The sequence below is a fragment of the Melanerpes formicivorus genome, unplaced genomic scaffold, assembly GCF_026170545.1.
Source record: "Melanerpes formicivorus ecotype bairdi unplaced genomic scaffold, bMelFor1.0.p_v2 SCAF_8, whole genome shotgun sequence".
In the NCBI taxonomy this organism is placed as follows: domain Eukaryota; kingdom Metazoa; phylum Chordata; class Aves; order Piciformes; family Picidae; genus Melanerpes; species Melanerpes formicivorus.
The window spans coordinates 10,992,696-11,008,065 of record NW_027142360.1 but is presented as its reverse complement, the minus strand read 5'-3'; the positions used below and the strand labels follow the sequence as shown (position 1 = coordinate 11,008,065).

The 15,370-nt window shown below is 51.0% G+C and overlaps 1 protein-coding gene across 1 annotated transcript; it reads right to left on the bottom strand.

Moving 5' to 3' along the window:
- Positions 1-12,199: 12,199 nt before the first annotated feature.
- On the bottom strand, positions 12,200-15,370 carry LOC137442719 (trypsin I-P1-like). The gene is made up of 5 exons (XM_068141683.1): positions 15,262-15,370; positions 14,437-14,605; positions 13,603-13,856; positions 13,162-13,298; positions 12,200-12,453 (listed from the first exon to the last, which is right to left on the bottom strand). Exons 1-5 carry the CDS (start codon positions 15,299-15,301, stop codon positions 12,304-12,306), a joined length of 750 nt encoding a protein of 249 aa, XP_067997784.1. The 5' UTR covers positions 15,302-15,370; the 3' UTR covers positions 12,200-12,303.

The window sequence follows — 15,370 nt, the reverse complement described above, 5'->3', positions numbered from 1 at the left end:
CGTGGGTAAGATCTGCCCAGTTGCCGGGGAGAAGGGACTTGATCCATACCGAGTCCACGTATGCCTAGCCCCGCCATAGCGGGAGAGGAGCCGCCGAGTGCCGCTCTGAGGAGCCGCCGAGTGCCGCTCTGAGCCCTGTGAATCTCATGGAAAACCAAAGCATTGTTCGTGCCTATATTGCACCGAACCCGGGACCACTCTGAGAGTCCTGTTGCTCCTTTAACCTCATTAAACGAGAATCCGCTGCCTAACGCAGCTGCATTCTCTCCCTGAGGCTGTTTGCATCCGCCCCGAGAGCCGCCATGATCGGGCCGACCCCCGTAGCTTCGCCTGCTTCCGTCGTTCGAGCCCGCCTACCGGCCACTGTCGTCCCGCCCTGCCGTGCGAGCCGACTTCTGAGGGCCGATCCCACGGACCGACCCCGACCAGGACCGATTCCTGTTGTCTGAAGGGAATTGAATATCTCCCACGTGCTTTCCATCCACTAGCACTCAGTTCAAAGTATCCGCGTCTAGCAGAGCAAGTGCTGACGCATAGAAAGATTGTAATATTGCTGTGTATAGCCAGAAGCCGCCCGCGTCCCGCCTGGGGGGTACTGAGGGACCCATATGTCGTCCCGACCCATCCCACAGGGAGGTCTGCTCCCTACCAGGGCCAGGGGTTAGGGACATTGCAAAGAGAATCCCTAAATTAATCCAGCCCTCTGACTATTACCCTCTGCTGGTAATACAGGCTGGAAGCAATGAGATTGACAGGAAGGGCACCAAGGCGATTAAGAAGGAGTTCAGGGCCCTTGGACAATTGATTGATGGGGCAGGAGCTCAAGTGGTGTTCTGCTCAGTTCCCTCAGTGGCAGGGGTGTACACTGAGAGGAATGGGAGGACCCACACCATCAACAATTGGCTCAGGTGATGGTGCCAGAGGCAGAACTTTGGGTTCTATGACCATGGGACAACTTTCACCGCACCTGACCTGCTGGGTCCTGATGGGGTGCATCTATCTAGAAGGGGTAAGAGAGTCCTGGCACTGGAGTTGGCAGGGCTCATTAGGAGGGCTTTAAACTAGGTCTGAAGGGGGTGGGTGAGGCAATCGGTCCCTGTGCAGAGGTAAGAGTAGGGCGCAAGGTAGGGTCAGTTGAGAAGTCAGGAACCCAGCTGCGATGCATGTACACCAATGCACGCAGCCTGGGCAACAAGCAAGAGGAGTTGGAGGTCCTGATCCATCAGGGCGACTATGATGTAGTCACCATCTCAGAACCTTGGTGGGACAGCACCCACGATTGGAGTGCTACAATGGGGGGTTACAGGCTCTTTAGGAGAGACAGGCGAGGGAGAAGAGGAGGAGGGGTGGCTCTGTATATTAGAGAGTCACTCTCTGCCACACACCTTGAGGTGGAAGATGAGGTAGTTGAGAGCCTGTGGGTCAAAATCAGAGGACAGCCTAACAAGTCTGACATCCTGGTTGGAATCTGTTACAGACCACCCAACCAGGATGAGGAGGCTGATGAAGTATTCTACAAGCAGCTGGAGGCCGTCTCAAGATCATCAGATCTTGTCCTTGTTGGCGACTTCAACCTCCCAGATATCTGCTGGGAACTTCATTCAGCAGGGAGGAGGCAGTCCAGAAGATTCCTGGAGCGAATGGAGGACTGCTTCCTGACACAGCTGTTAAGCGAGCCTACCAGGGGACAGGCTCTGCTTGACCTGCTGTTCTGCAATAGGGAAGGGCTGGTGGGAGACGTGATCATGGGAGGCTGCCTAGGGTGCAGTGACCACGAGATAGTGAAGTTTTCAATATGCAGGGAGATAGGGAGGAGCACCAACAGAACCTTCACCTTGGACTTCCGAAGGGCGAACTTCAGCCTATTTAAGAAACTTGTCTGCAAAGTCCCCTGGGTACCAGCCCTCATGAACCAAGGGGTTCAGGAGGGTTGGACCTACTTCAAACAGGAGCTCTTGAAGGCACAGGAATTGGCGGTTCCCATGTGCCGAAAGGCAAGCCGGCAGGGAAGGCGACCAGCCTGGATGAGCAAGCAGCTCCTGGAGGATTTAAGGGGGAAGAGGAGGCTGTATCACCTTTGGAAGGAGGGGAAGGCTTCTCGAGGTATGTTCAAGGAAGTTGTTAGATTATGTAGGAATAAAATTAGGGAGGCTAAGGCCCAGCTGGAACTGAAGCTGGCCACCACAGTCAAAGACAATAAAAAGCATTTTTATAAATATATTAACAATAAGAAGGAGGGCAGGAAGAACCTGCACTCCCTATTGGACCTGGAGGGGAACACGGTGACTGAAGATGAGGAGAAGGCTGAGGTCCTGAACACCTTCTTTGCCTCAATTTTTAACAGCAAGGCAGGAGGAGTTCAGGACGAGTGGCCTCCGGAGCTGGGCGATGGGGTCGGGGAGCAGTGTAGTGCCCCGGAAATCCATGGGGAATTAGTTCGGGACCTGCTGAGCCACTTGGATATTCACAAGTCCGTGGGACCGGATGGGATCCATCCTAGGGTGCTGAGAGAGCTGGCAGATGTGCTAGCTAGGCCACTCTCCATCATTTTCCTCCAGTCCTGGCTCACCGGTGAGGTCCCAGATGACTGGAAACTGGCCAACGTGGTCCCCATCCACAAGAAGGGTCGGATGGAGGAACCTGGAAACTACAGGCCGGTCAGCCTGACCTCAGTGCCAGGGAAAGTGATGGAGCAGATTATCCTGGCGGCAATAACTGCGCACCTGAAGGATGGCCAAGGGCTCAGGTCCCGCCAACATGGATTCAGGAAGGGCAGATCCTGCCTCTCCAACCTGATCTCTTTCTATGATCAGGTGACCCGCCTGGTGGATGTGGGGAGGCCTGTGGATGTGGTCTACCTGGACTTCAGCAAGGCCTTTGCCACCGTCCCCCACAGCAAACTGCTGACTTAGCTGTCAGCCCATGGATCGGACCATTACACTCTGTGCTGGGTTAGGAACTGGCTGGAGGGCCGGGCCCAGAGAGTGGTCGTGAACGGTGCCACATCCAGCTGGAGGCCAGTCACCAGTGGTGTCCCCTAGGGATCAGTGCTGGGCCCTGTCCTCTTCAACATATTCGTTGATGATCTGGATGAAGGGGTAGAGTCAGTCATCAGCAAGTTTGCAGATGACACAAAGTTAGGGGCAGACGTTAGTCAGTTAGAGGGTAGAAAGGCTCTGCAGAGGGACCTCGACCGACTGGACAGATGGGCAGAGTCCAATGGGATGGCATTCAACAAGTCCAAGTGCTGAGTGCTGCACTTTGGCCACGGCAATCCCATGCAGAGCTATAGGCTGGGGTCAGAGTGGCTGGAGAGCTCCCAAACAGAGAGGGACCTGGGGGTGCTGATCGACAGCTGCCTGAATATGAGCCAGCAGTGTGCCCAGGTGGCCAGGAGGGCCAATAGCATTCTGGCCTGCATTAGGAATAGTGTGGCCAGCAGGAGCAGGGAGGTCATAGTGCCCCTGTACTCTGCTTTGGTTAGGCCACACCTTGAGTACTGTGTCCAGTTCTGGGCCCCTCAGATTAAGAAGGACATTGAAACACTTGAGCGTGTCCAGAGAAGGGCAACAAGGCTGGGGAGAGGCCTTGAACACAAGCCCTATGAAGAGAGGCTGAGGGAGCTGGGATTGTTTAGCCTGGAGAAGAGGAGGCTCAGGGGTGACCTCATTGCCCTCTACAACTACCTGAAGGGTGGTTGTAGCCAGGAAGGGGTTGGCCTCTTCTCCCAGGCAACCAGCACCAGAACAAGGGGACACAGTCTCAAGCTGCGCCAGGGGAGGTTTAGACTCGAGGTGAGGAGGAAGTTCTTCACCTAGCGAGTCATTTGTCATTGGAACGGGTTGCCCAGGGAGGTGGTTGAGTCATCGACCCTGGAGGCGTTCAAGGGGAGATTGGACGTGGCACTTGGTGCCATGGTCTAGGCATGGGGTCTGTGTTGATAGGTTGGACTCGATGATCCTCGAGGTCCTTTCCAACCTAAGCGATACTGTGATACTGTAACAGACACCTCTGCTTCCAGACTATATCTCTCTTTCCCTCTCAGTGTCTCTTCCTAGGCATTGTGGTATCTGGGGTAATTTTACCTGAGGAGATTCCATGATGCATCCCAGCACTAAGAGACAAAGAGTCAGGAACATTATACAGATTTGCTCCTGTATTGCTCTTTCCTCAGCCTGAGGCAGCTGTGCCCTTCAGGTTGGAGCTCTGCAGGATGCCAAACCCAAGGCTAGATTTGCAAGGGAACAGCGAGATCCTGCCACTTCAGCCCCGCCTGAGCCAAGCCTTGGTGTATCCCCACCAAGTTTCTCAGTACATCCAGTCTCTGCCATGGCTTATCACTTATTTCTCTCTTTACTACTCCCTTTTGCCTCAGATTTGTTTTCCACATTCTCCAGATTCTCAGGCATGCAAGACTTTGTCTCTGAGCCTTCCAGGCCATGCCAATGAATTGCCACAGTCCAGTTAATGGCTCCTAAGTGAGGGTCTTCGTCTTGTCCCACAGAAGAGGGAGCTGAGATAGGGCTGGGAGTCAAGGTGTCTGATGTGAGCACACAGGAGAGTGTGTGTGTTTGCGCACCATGGTGTGTACCCAAGTGTGATGGGCTGTGGTGTGTGTGCATACACATCCACATCTGTTTGTGTGTGTGCATGTGTCCATTTGTCCATGCCACCTCCTACCTCCAGAACCTGGTTTCCCCTCCCTGGCCTGCTGCATCAAGGATTGATTGGCAACAGATCCAGATCCTGGGCCTGAGAGTCATCTTTCTCCCAGGGGAGAGTGAATCTCATTTCTGGCACACTCAGGGGCACGATGCACTCCCTAGAGGCACTGGGGGCTGGAAGACACTGAGTGCCTGAATTCTAGGGCTGTCTTCCAATTTACAGGGAGATTCCAGGACTTAGTGCAATAGAAGAGATGGACTGGGGGAGCAGCCCAGGTGCGCAAGTTATATTGGATGGATTAAATCCCCAATGTGGAGGAATTAAGGGTCTTGGTTTTGTGATAATTGTGCCTGTCTTCTATGTGGGCAAGAGGCTTTGCTAATGTCCAAAGATGTCCCCTGAGGCAGAGCTCCCTGCCATTGGACGTCATCCTCCTTCAGCATTTGTCATGCCGAGGACAATAGTGACTAACAGCCAGGAATGAAACCACTGGGCATGAAAGCTGAGAACAGGACCCAGGGATCAGGTTTCTCAGTATCTCTTTCCCTTCCTGGATCACTGCAGCTATCTGCTCCAGGCCCAGGGCAAGAAGGAATCAGGATTTTGTAGCTGTAGCCCTGCCCCATACTTCTTTCTGATGGAGAGGTGACACACCCGATTCGAGGGGGAGTGCAGACAACCTTCCCATTTAATGTGCTGGGTGGATAAACTGTCCTGTAAATAAACCCCGGGTAAGAGTATGCACGTTTGGACCACTGCAGTTAAGATTTTGACCACTTGGTAGCATCGGTTACTGTGGAAAGAACAGGACTCTGCCTCTGTGTTTGTGTCATGACTCACCTCACATCCCTGAGGTGCAGCCACTTCCTCTGAAGTGTGCAGAGCAGCTTCCAGCCCCAGCCCAGCTGGCATCCAGCACCTCACTGAGGTGCAGCACTCCACTGAGATGCTCCACAAGCAGAGTCCTAGGTGCATTGCCTCCATCCCCCTAGCAGTTTTCCTACATTATCCATTAACCCCCAGGTTACCAGAACCTTCTGCCTCCCTTGCCCAACATAACTCCCCTCAGGGGACTGTATGCTCACCACCCAGCTCAACACCACTGGTTAACTGAACAAACACCTCCTGACCCTTTCCCCAAAAGCAACTGTGAGAGGCTTTTCCTTCATCTGGCTGTAAACCCCTTGCATCCTCAGGAAACCAAACATCCAGACATCCCCTGCTCTAATTCCCAAACCCTACTGACTTCTAAAGAAATCAGGGTGTCTTGGCTGCTGCCTCTGGTTCCAATGTGCAGATGCACCTGGCTTCCCAGAAGTAGGCTGAGAAAGCCATCATTGAGGCAGTCCTTCCCACTCCCAGATCCACAATATTCTCAGAGAAAAGAAAAGCAGCCATTCCACTGGAGCATGAAGCAAATGAACTTGGCAGGCACTGGAGGCCAATCCTCCTACAGTCAGTGAAAATGAGAGGTGGATGCAACACATCTGAGGATGTGTGGCTCAAACAGATGCATCCTATTTATTTCAGCTTCTCCCTATTTATCATCCCCAAAGGACAAACTCAGGCTCCACCCCATCCATGTGTAACTCCCCACTCCCTTCACTGTGGAGCTATGGAACTCTGGTTTTGTGGAGAACCTCTGCTGTTTCCTGGTGGCTGCTCTAGCCCACTTGCTGCATCCCCTGCCACAAGAAGGCTGCCCTGACTTGATGACCTTTCTTCATCTTCAGTGCCACTAAACAGCGAAAAAGAATGGCAGTCCCCAGGAGAAGCTGATACTCAGGTATGTTTTCACACTCCACCAAAGATGTAAGCTGAGAAATCCTTCATGGAGTGTGAGATATAAGCCTTGTCAGGGGTTCTCCAGCTCATGTTGTAGATGCTGGGGAGGGGGAGACCCTGACACGTAAGTGAACTGTGCAACACCATGGTGTCCACCTGTTGATTCAGTGTCTCCTGTGTACAGTTTGCTTCATGCCTTTCAGTAACCTTTCTTCCTTAGAGTAACAGTGAATTTGGTGACATCCCATTAGCCTTCTCTTTCCCAGAATCATCATGTGGAAGCACCACCAGGCATCCTAGCCCATTTCCGCTTGCTTCTCCTTCCCCGATGCTAGGCATACATCCAGGCACAGAGCTCAAGAGCTCCTATGAGAAGGGGAAAGTGTTGCCAGCAATGCTCACCATGTTGAAGACCTCTGTGTTTTGTTGTCTGAGTTCCTTTCATGCTTGTCACACTTCCAGCTGTGCATCCCTGTGCTCATTGGCTTCCCCAGGTAGCCTATGCTGAGTTTGCCACTGTTCATGAGGTCATTAAACATCTCTGTGAGCAGCAATGCCTGAGGCACTGTGTAGAGGATAGCAGGGGGCTGAATGTAGTGAGGCTGTGAGCAGGGCAGCAGAGAGGTGTCACTGGTAGAGCATGAATGAATTAAATTACACTGTGCAGCTGCTTTCAGGACCCTAGTGCTCTCATCAGCTGCATTCCAGCACCACCCCACACACATGAGACCCATCAGCAGGCAGAATGCTTGGGCTGTTTTAGTGTCTTTCCTTGTCCTGCCTCCTACTGATGTTAATTTCTGTGAATGGAGAAAAAGACCCCTCACACAGCATGGGGGAAGGTGGGTGAGGTGTGTGTAAGTAGAGCCATGGTTGGGGGAGAGACCAAAAATGCATGGAGCATTGCTAGGGTCATGTGTGTGTTCTTCATCCCTCATTCCCCAGCTCTCAGGTTCTTTAGAAAGAAGCAGGGAGCTTTCAGCTTTACTCTGCCTTGCACACACTCCTGTGTAACCTCAGCACAGTTCTGGCTGTGGAATCCACTTCTTCTCTCCCTGTACCCCCACCCCCATCTCTGCAGGGATGTGTGCATCATCTCCACATGTTCCCAGCCAGCCAATCCTTTTGCACATTTCATGTCCTGCCCAGCACCAGTATGTCTCACCTTCACTTAGTACTTCCTCCTCACATGTCTCTGGGCAACTACAAAAGGTGGGTCCCTGAAAGAGCAGGGGCTTTTCCCCCATGGTTCCTAGCTGGTTCTTCGTGGCCATACTGGCCCCTATAGGTAAGTGAACTCATCTCACCCCTGCATACCTACAATGATTCCACTGCTGCTGTCCCACCTTGTACCCAGGTGCTGGCAGTGCTCCATTCCCCAAAACGTTCAGTGCAAGAGCTGGACAGTGCCTACATCAAGGTTGGTTGTTTTTTTTTTTCATTTTTATCTCCTTCCCAACATTTCTCCTTTTCCACTCCAGCACTGGCTCTGGAACAGTCCCCAGACATAGTGATACAACAAGGCCAGTCCGTGAGTCTGAGCTGTTCCAAGAAGAAATCCTCCAGCACATTTATGTACTGGTACAAGATGCCTTTGGGGAACGACTCCAGGATGATCATAGTGGCTTCTGCACCAATGGGTGGTAAAGCAACTGTCGAGGAGAATTTCCAAAGCCATGTCAAGAGCAGTGGAATACAAGGAGACAGGATGGAGCTCTTGATCGAGCATGCCTTTCTCAATGACTCTGGCACCTATTACTGTGCTGAGGATGAGGCACAGTGGCTGGGCTGCTGAGGAAGCTGAGCGCAAACCTCCCCCTGCACCAAAGGGTCCTGTTTTTATCCTACCTGATGCTGCATGAGGCAAGATGGTCCCTTTCCACTCCTCACCTCCTCTGCTTTCTAGCCTTCCCTTCATCCTCTTGTCCTGCCTTCTCTCCTTGCCACCCCCTTCCTCCTTCATTTAACTCATTTGCATTAGATTCACACCGGGGAACATCTCCCCTGCAAAGCCCATGACAGCTTTTAGCAGTCAGGCACTTGCTCTCTTTTATGGGTTAATCTTCCCCTGCCACACATTCCTGGGCCCACAGCACAGGTACAGACATGCAGGGGCTCCACTGGGCCTCTGATGCACAAAGACAGGGTACAGAAACTGGGAGCCTTACTTCCTGCCTGCAGTGATTTCCCCCAGCCTTGGCTTGGTTAACAAGGCTGTGCCCCATGCAGAGAAGAGAGGATGTTTTTCCCAGCTCTGTCCATTCTCATCCTTCTACTCCTGTGCTGAATTCTGCAAAAGAGAGATTAGCAATCAGCTCTTCTCTTCTGGAGAAGGTAAGTCTCTGCCATCACATCCCATGGTAAACTTGCTGCATGGAGCAGTCTCCCTAGAGGTAGTCCCAGTACTGAGCCAGAGGTAGCCTTTTCTCTCCTTGAGATCTCTCTTTGGAGGCAAAGAAGAGCAGTCACAGAAGTCCTCTCTCCCATGATACAAACAGACTCCAGGATGACCAGTCAGCAGTGTTTCCCATACCTGGGCAACATAATGAGGGGCACTGGGATAAGCTGAGAAGATTCCACATGGCAGCTTGCAGAGCAGGGAGTCACTGAGCATGAGGGTGCCTGGAGAGGAGATGCAGCACAGACATAAACATGCATTTCTGAGCTCTCTTTCTCTTGCCTTCATTTGGTGCCTCAGTGCATCTCTGTGCTGTGCTCGCACTCAGGCTGCCACGCAGAGCCACCATGCTCCTGTGAGAGCACTTTGCCTCCTGCCTATATACACACACATACATACAGCAGGAAGCTGGTGGAGCAGGATGCATGCACCTGATGCCTGCATGCAGATGCCACTCCCCACTGTTCTTAGCCAGCCAGCTGCTCTCACTCATTGCCCTGCCCACCTGCAAAGAGACATCTCTCTTTCTCAACCTCTCCTCTTCATGAATCCTTCTGCCTGTGTTGTCACCACGAGCAGGTTGCTGGAAGAAGGTGGCCTTTCTCCATGGTTCTCCAATGGTTCCTTATGGCTATCTTGGTGCCTGTGGGTAAGCAAGTTTCCCTTCCACTTGAACAGCTGCACTGGAGTTACAGCAGCTCCCTCATCTGTCTAGCCAGTTGCTGGCAGTGCCCCATTCCCCAGGACTTCCAGGGGGAGGCTGGGCAATGAACAGAGTGACCTTTTCCTCCACCTCTTTCTTCTGAAAATTCTACAGATCTACAGAAATTTTGCTTGCTTGTTTTTCCTTTCTGACCCATCTTACTATTTCAGATGAGAGTACTAAAGTAATTATTTTTCCCAACAAATTTTCTGTTGTGTTTGAAGCTGCTTTGCAGAGTTTTATTTCTCCTGCACGGCGCTCTCAGAGAAATGGAGCACTGTCCCATAGCTTGCTGATATCATTATGCCACCCTATCCCATATCATGCTTCAAAGGTGTGCTTTCATGCCCCTTTCAACGTATTTCACTCCTCACATCTCTTCCCTTCTCTTTCCAGGCCAGGCACTCCATCAATCACCAGACATGGTTGTCCGAGTGGGAGACTCTGTGGCTCTGGACTGTTCCCGAAAGACGAAAGACTTCTTCGCCATGTACTGGTACAAATTGCCTGTGGGGAAGGATGCTGCTCTGCAGTTGGTTGTATACTCACTGGAAGGTAGGACAGCAGAGATTGAGGAGAAATTCAGAAGCCACGTACAGAGCAACGGGACTAAGGACAGCCGCTTATCTATGAAGATAGATCATGCCCTGCTCAATGACTCAGGCACATACTTCTGTGCTGAGCAAGACACACAGTGACTGCAAAGCCAGAGCAGCACAGCACAAACCTTTCCAAGCAGACAGGGATCTGGCCATAGCACATGCACAACGCTGTATTTGACAGTCCCAAATTTCTCCTCTTGCCCTCCAACTCTGCATGATTAAAGGAAGAGGTGGCACAGGCTGTCTCCCACTTGTCCCTAATTTCTTTCCTACTCTGTCCCACCTCTGAAACACCTTTTGACCCTTTCTTCTATAGACACTGACTTGCCTCATTTCTCTTATTTCCATAGATGGCCTCTCACTTTACTCCTCTACCCATTCTATCCCCTTCTCCCTTCTTCTGTGTCCTCTCTCCCACCTATTTCCCTCCTGTTTTCCTATATTTAAGCATATTTGAAAAATAAGTCCATCTTTGTCCAATCTGTGAAGCTTCACAAAACTCATATTGATTCATTTACCCCTCTTCTTGGAGTCCCTCTGGATGATATCATTTTTCCCAGTGTTGCATTGCCTGCTCACTAGCTGAGGGTGCTCTGTCCCCTTAAGCAAGTCATTAGCAAGCATATTACAAACTGGTAGCAAGTCAGTAACATAGCATTAACAAATCAGCCCTGTGCTACACTTCTCGTGACCAGCCTCCAGCTGGACTTCATGCATTGGTTACCACTCTCAGAGCCTGGCAGTTTGGTCACACATCTTACTCTCCACTTATCTAGCCCATACTTCATCAGAGTGTGCATGAAGATGTGATGGTGGGAGATGGTGTCAGATGACCTCTGCAGATGTCTGTTGTTCTTATTAGATAGCACAAAGGGGAAAACAGCTTTGTAAGCTACCTCTTTTCATGGCATGGTCTACTGCAGGCATTAGTGATGTTTTAGCCATGTAAGAGGGGAAGTCTTATGAGGATATTCCATCAATCTGAGAATCAGGAATGGCCTAAATGGTGGAAAATGTAATTTCTTCTTTACCTGCTGGAGGCCTTAACAATTAGCGAGGGAAAGTGACAGAGGACTGAGGCAGATTCCAGACTACTCTTCTCAACATTCCCGTCTGCCATATTTCAGAATGCACTGGTGATAGTATTTCTTTGCCCTTGTTTTCATCTCATCATCTGTTCGTCGTATGCTCTCCTCTGACCTCTGACATTTCTCTCTCCTTTCTCCTAACATACCAGGCAAAGATATCAGCCATCCCCCACTCACAATATTCAGGGAGGGAGACAAGGTCAGGGCATCACAGGTCAGGGAATCTGTGTCTGTCAATGGCTCTCAAATAAGAATTCTGTCTCCTGATGGAAACACATTGAAGGGAAGGATGACAAGCTGCAGCTCAGGGCTTTTTCTGGAAGAGGGCAAATACTGAGGAGGAATTAATCCAGTGGTTCCAGAGCAATAGGAGACAGAGCTATGGTCTGGTCCTGTTTGTACGTTGCGCCTACCGCAATGGCTATAGGAGACACCTACACATCCCACTGGCAATTATGCCAGCTTTTTCATGGACTTCCAATTTCAGTGTCAGCTGGGATCAGGAGGAGTGACAACCAGAAGCCAGGAATATCCATGTCCTTTTGAATCTTTCAGGAAAACCAGGCAGTCCCAACACAAGCAGTTAACAGAGTAAAAAGGTGGAGACAACAGCCTCAGTGGCATAGGTACAAGAATTGAGCAAGCTCTAGCAAGAGGTTGTGCCATTCACCAAGAAGAGCTTTTGGGAAGGTTCCACTAGGGACTCCTCAGTCTTCCTGTAGGGGGTGGGAGCAGGGGCCATGGTGAGAGCTTGTGTGGCTGCCTGTTGTTTTCTACAGTAGGAGTGTGCTGCCTGCACCATTGAGCAGACTCTCTCAGCTGCTTTAGGCTGTTTTGTAGCCCCTGACTACACGCTGATAAACAGCAAAGATGTCCTGCTCCAGAAACTGCTGCAAAGTGAGTCTGCAAGGAGTCCATATCTCTCCCTATGGAAAAACTCAGAGAAACACTGCACAAAGAAGGGGTGCCTGAAAATCTTTATTTTCTATAAGCTTTGCATGTCCTGTTAGGAAAGGGCAAAAGATACTGAGGAGGAAAAGGAGGTGACAGAGTGAGAGTGTCTCAGTTGGCAGCGATGGTTGACTCGATCCAGGAGACGTAATTGCAGACCTTGGTGTAAACTCCAGGATAGCCTTTCAATGCACATCCAATCCCCCAGGAAACAATGCCCTGGAGCTGCCCATTGCAGACTACTGGACCGCCAGAATCGCCCTGTGCACATGAAGAACGAGGATAGTCAGCAAACGGTGTCAGCGTAAGGGATGAGCCAGACACTGCAGAAATTCAAGGGAGCTCCACTCTGCTTTTCCTTCACCCAAGTTGTACAAAAGGTAATTTCTGATTGCCACTCTGTGCCTGATGCTCCTGTGCCTCACTTGAGCTCCAAGGACACCACAGCTAAGAGTGAGTAAGCTGCCTGGTTCTGTTGGATACAGTCCATGGCAGATGCTTAGAGTGTGGGTTGTGCATCTTAAACATTATTCTGCCAAAGAGCTCTGTGGAGACAGGCTCATGTGAAATGAAGAACACTTGCCAGGTGTGCTCCTTTTCCAGACTGGATGAATCTTGGAATACTGGCTACTCATAAAAGTAACATTTGCATCCTAAGCTCTCAAGTCCTTCTAATTACTATGGACTCTATGGTGTCCAGCACTTCTCCTTTTTCAAATGGCCTAAGGGATAAGAGGTGGCATAGTCTGCCTGTGACAATTTAGGGCAGAGGTATTTGCTTCCTCAGAAAAGGGCCAATGGCTAAGGGAAGAACCTGACCTCACTCAGGGAGCAGCTGTCACCTGAAGCCTCCCTTGTTGTTCAAAAAGCAACATTCAGCTGCCATGAGTATTAGTGGATTCTCCACCAGGATAGCTCCTCTACTAGGCAGGAGAGAAAGATATGGGAGAGGAGAGGCCGATGTTTTACCTGGCAGGAGTCTTTTCCTCCCTCCAGGTATCCTACACATATCATGTTCTGTGTGATTTGCCCAGGGTAGGCTTGGGAGCAGGCACTTGCAGAGAGTATAGGAGCCTGCAGGCACTGCAGGGTGTCTGGGTAGTTACCTACAAGAAAGCAAGGAGAGGTGGTTGATGACATTGGTTCATTGCAGGCATGGAGCTAAGAGCTCCTCTTGTGGCACAGACACTGGGGGATTGAGTCTGTGGTTGTAACACAAGAGGAAGTACTCTGCAAAAGCTTGCCTTTAAAGCAGTTAAATGGATACTGCCCTACACAACCAGCTCACCCCCAAACTGTCTGTCTCTCAGCACTTCTCTGTGCTCAGGCTGTACTACTTGAACTTAAGATTGAGGACTTAGAGTGTCTCCAGGGCCCTCCTGATACTGTGTGTCCCCACAGGATACTCACTGCCGCTGCTGAGTGTGTTGCCCCAGCCAGAGATGAGGCATGTGGTGCCTGCTTCCGCACAGGCAGTAGGCAGAGCAACTGTCTGGACAGCTCTGTTGAGCTGGGCTGGTGTGTCAAGCTTGATGAGCATGATGTCATTGTTCAGTGTTGAGGCGCTGTAGCCGGAGTGGCGGATGACTTTAGCTGAATTAATTAACTGCTGAGTGGACTCCGTGGCTGCCAGGTTGTGTTTGCCAAGCTGCACTTGGATACGACTGCAGAAGAGAAGGAATGGCCACATCCATTACTGCTCCTGACAGGGCATGTGCAATCTCCCTGCCACCATATGCACTCCCTTCAACACTGCTGTCGTAGCAGCCTCAGCCTTCATGCAGGTTGTGTCTCCTGACCTGTGTTAAGTCCTGAGGATCTACACTGAGCTCTTTCCTGCTCCCAGTATAGGTGCTGAATTTCTGCAGGCTCATTTTGCTGCACTGGAACAGGTTGAATGCCTAACAGCTCTTCACACAAGCATTCTGGAAAAGGGCAAACTGCCCTTCCCTGACCACATTTGTCTTCCTGTTCCCCACTGACTGTCTTCTAACAAGATGAATGCAATTTCTAAGAAATCCCAGCCCGTACCTGGCCAGGAGTTACCACATTGCCATTTCAGAACGTGCTCTGCATGCACAGAAACACTTGCACTTATGATGCCTCAGCCCAGCTTCCTGAATGAGCCACCCATTCCTTGGCTGTCTCCTGTCACAATGCAGTCACTCACGCCTTTGGATACCTGCTGGCAGTGAACTGGAGGAAAGAAGTAGACTATGGAAGAATAAATTTGATTCCACTCACGACTTGTAGCAGTGAGCAGCTGACAGGACCCACTGGCTGCTGATGAGGGAGCCTCCACAGAAGTGATACCCAGAATTCAGGGACACCTGATAGGGAACAGAGTTCTCCGCACAGGTGTAGCCTCCCACGATCTTGTCATCGTCATCATGACTGCTGATGGGATAGGCAACTGGGAGACAAGAAGTGGCACATGTCAACATCTGGCATAAGGAATCCTCTGCCCCTGTGGCTGAAGCATCTCACTTGTAGGCTCTGCTTCTACCAAGATTGAGAGTAGCAGTGGTGGGGAAGGCTAACAGATGCTCACTTGCTGCTCCCCACAATGATGCCATCAGGGTTAGGTGCAGACATGTCTCACACACCTGCACCTAAGGCACTGGCTGCTAGTCCCAGGGCATCACTGCGGGATCCTGCCTGCAGTAGCCATCGAGAGAAGACCTAAGTACAACACAGGTCTGCAGTGCCATTGCCTCAGCACACTGGACCACAATTCACCCATTTACAGCAGCTTCAGGACATTCTGGGCCTGGGCATTATCTTTGTGTTTCATAGTCCTTCAGAGAGAGGCAGTCTGGTTTGTGGAAGCTACAGACATGTTTCAGCAGTCCCCTGTCAGCACCCCCTGTGAAGGGATTCATTCCTCATTTTGTGACACCAGCAATTATCAACAGACAGCAGCCAAAAGAGGTGGTAGACTCTGCCCTACGACTCCTGCAAGCTGAAACTGAATTTCACTTTCCCAGCACACACTACCTGGTGAACTTGCTCAGAAAATCAGCTTCCTTACACACTGCAACAACAGAGCTGAGTGAAAAATCTACTCACCAGCCACACCCACAAAGGCGAGCAGCAGTAAGTGCTTCATGGTCTCGACACCACCTCGAGCCCAGAGTGGTGCCCTGGAAGTGTGAGCTGCTAGAAATACATTTTCTGA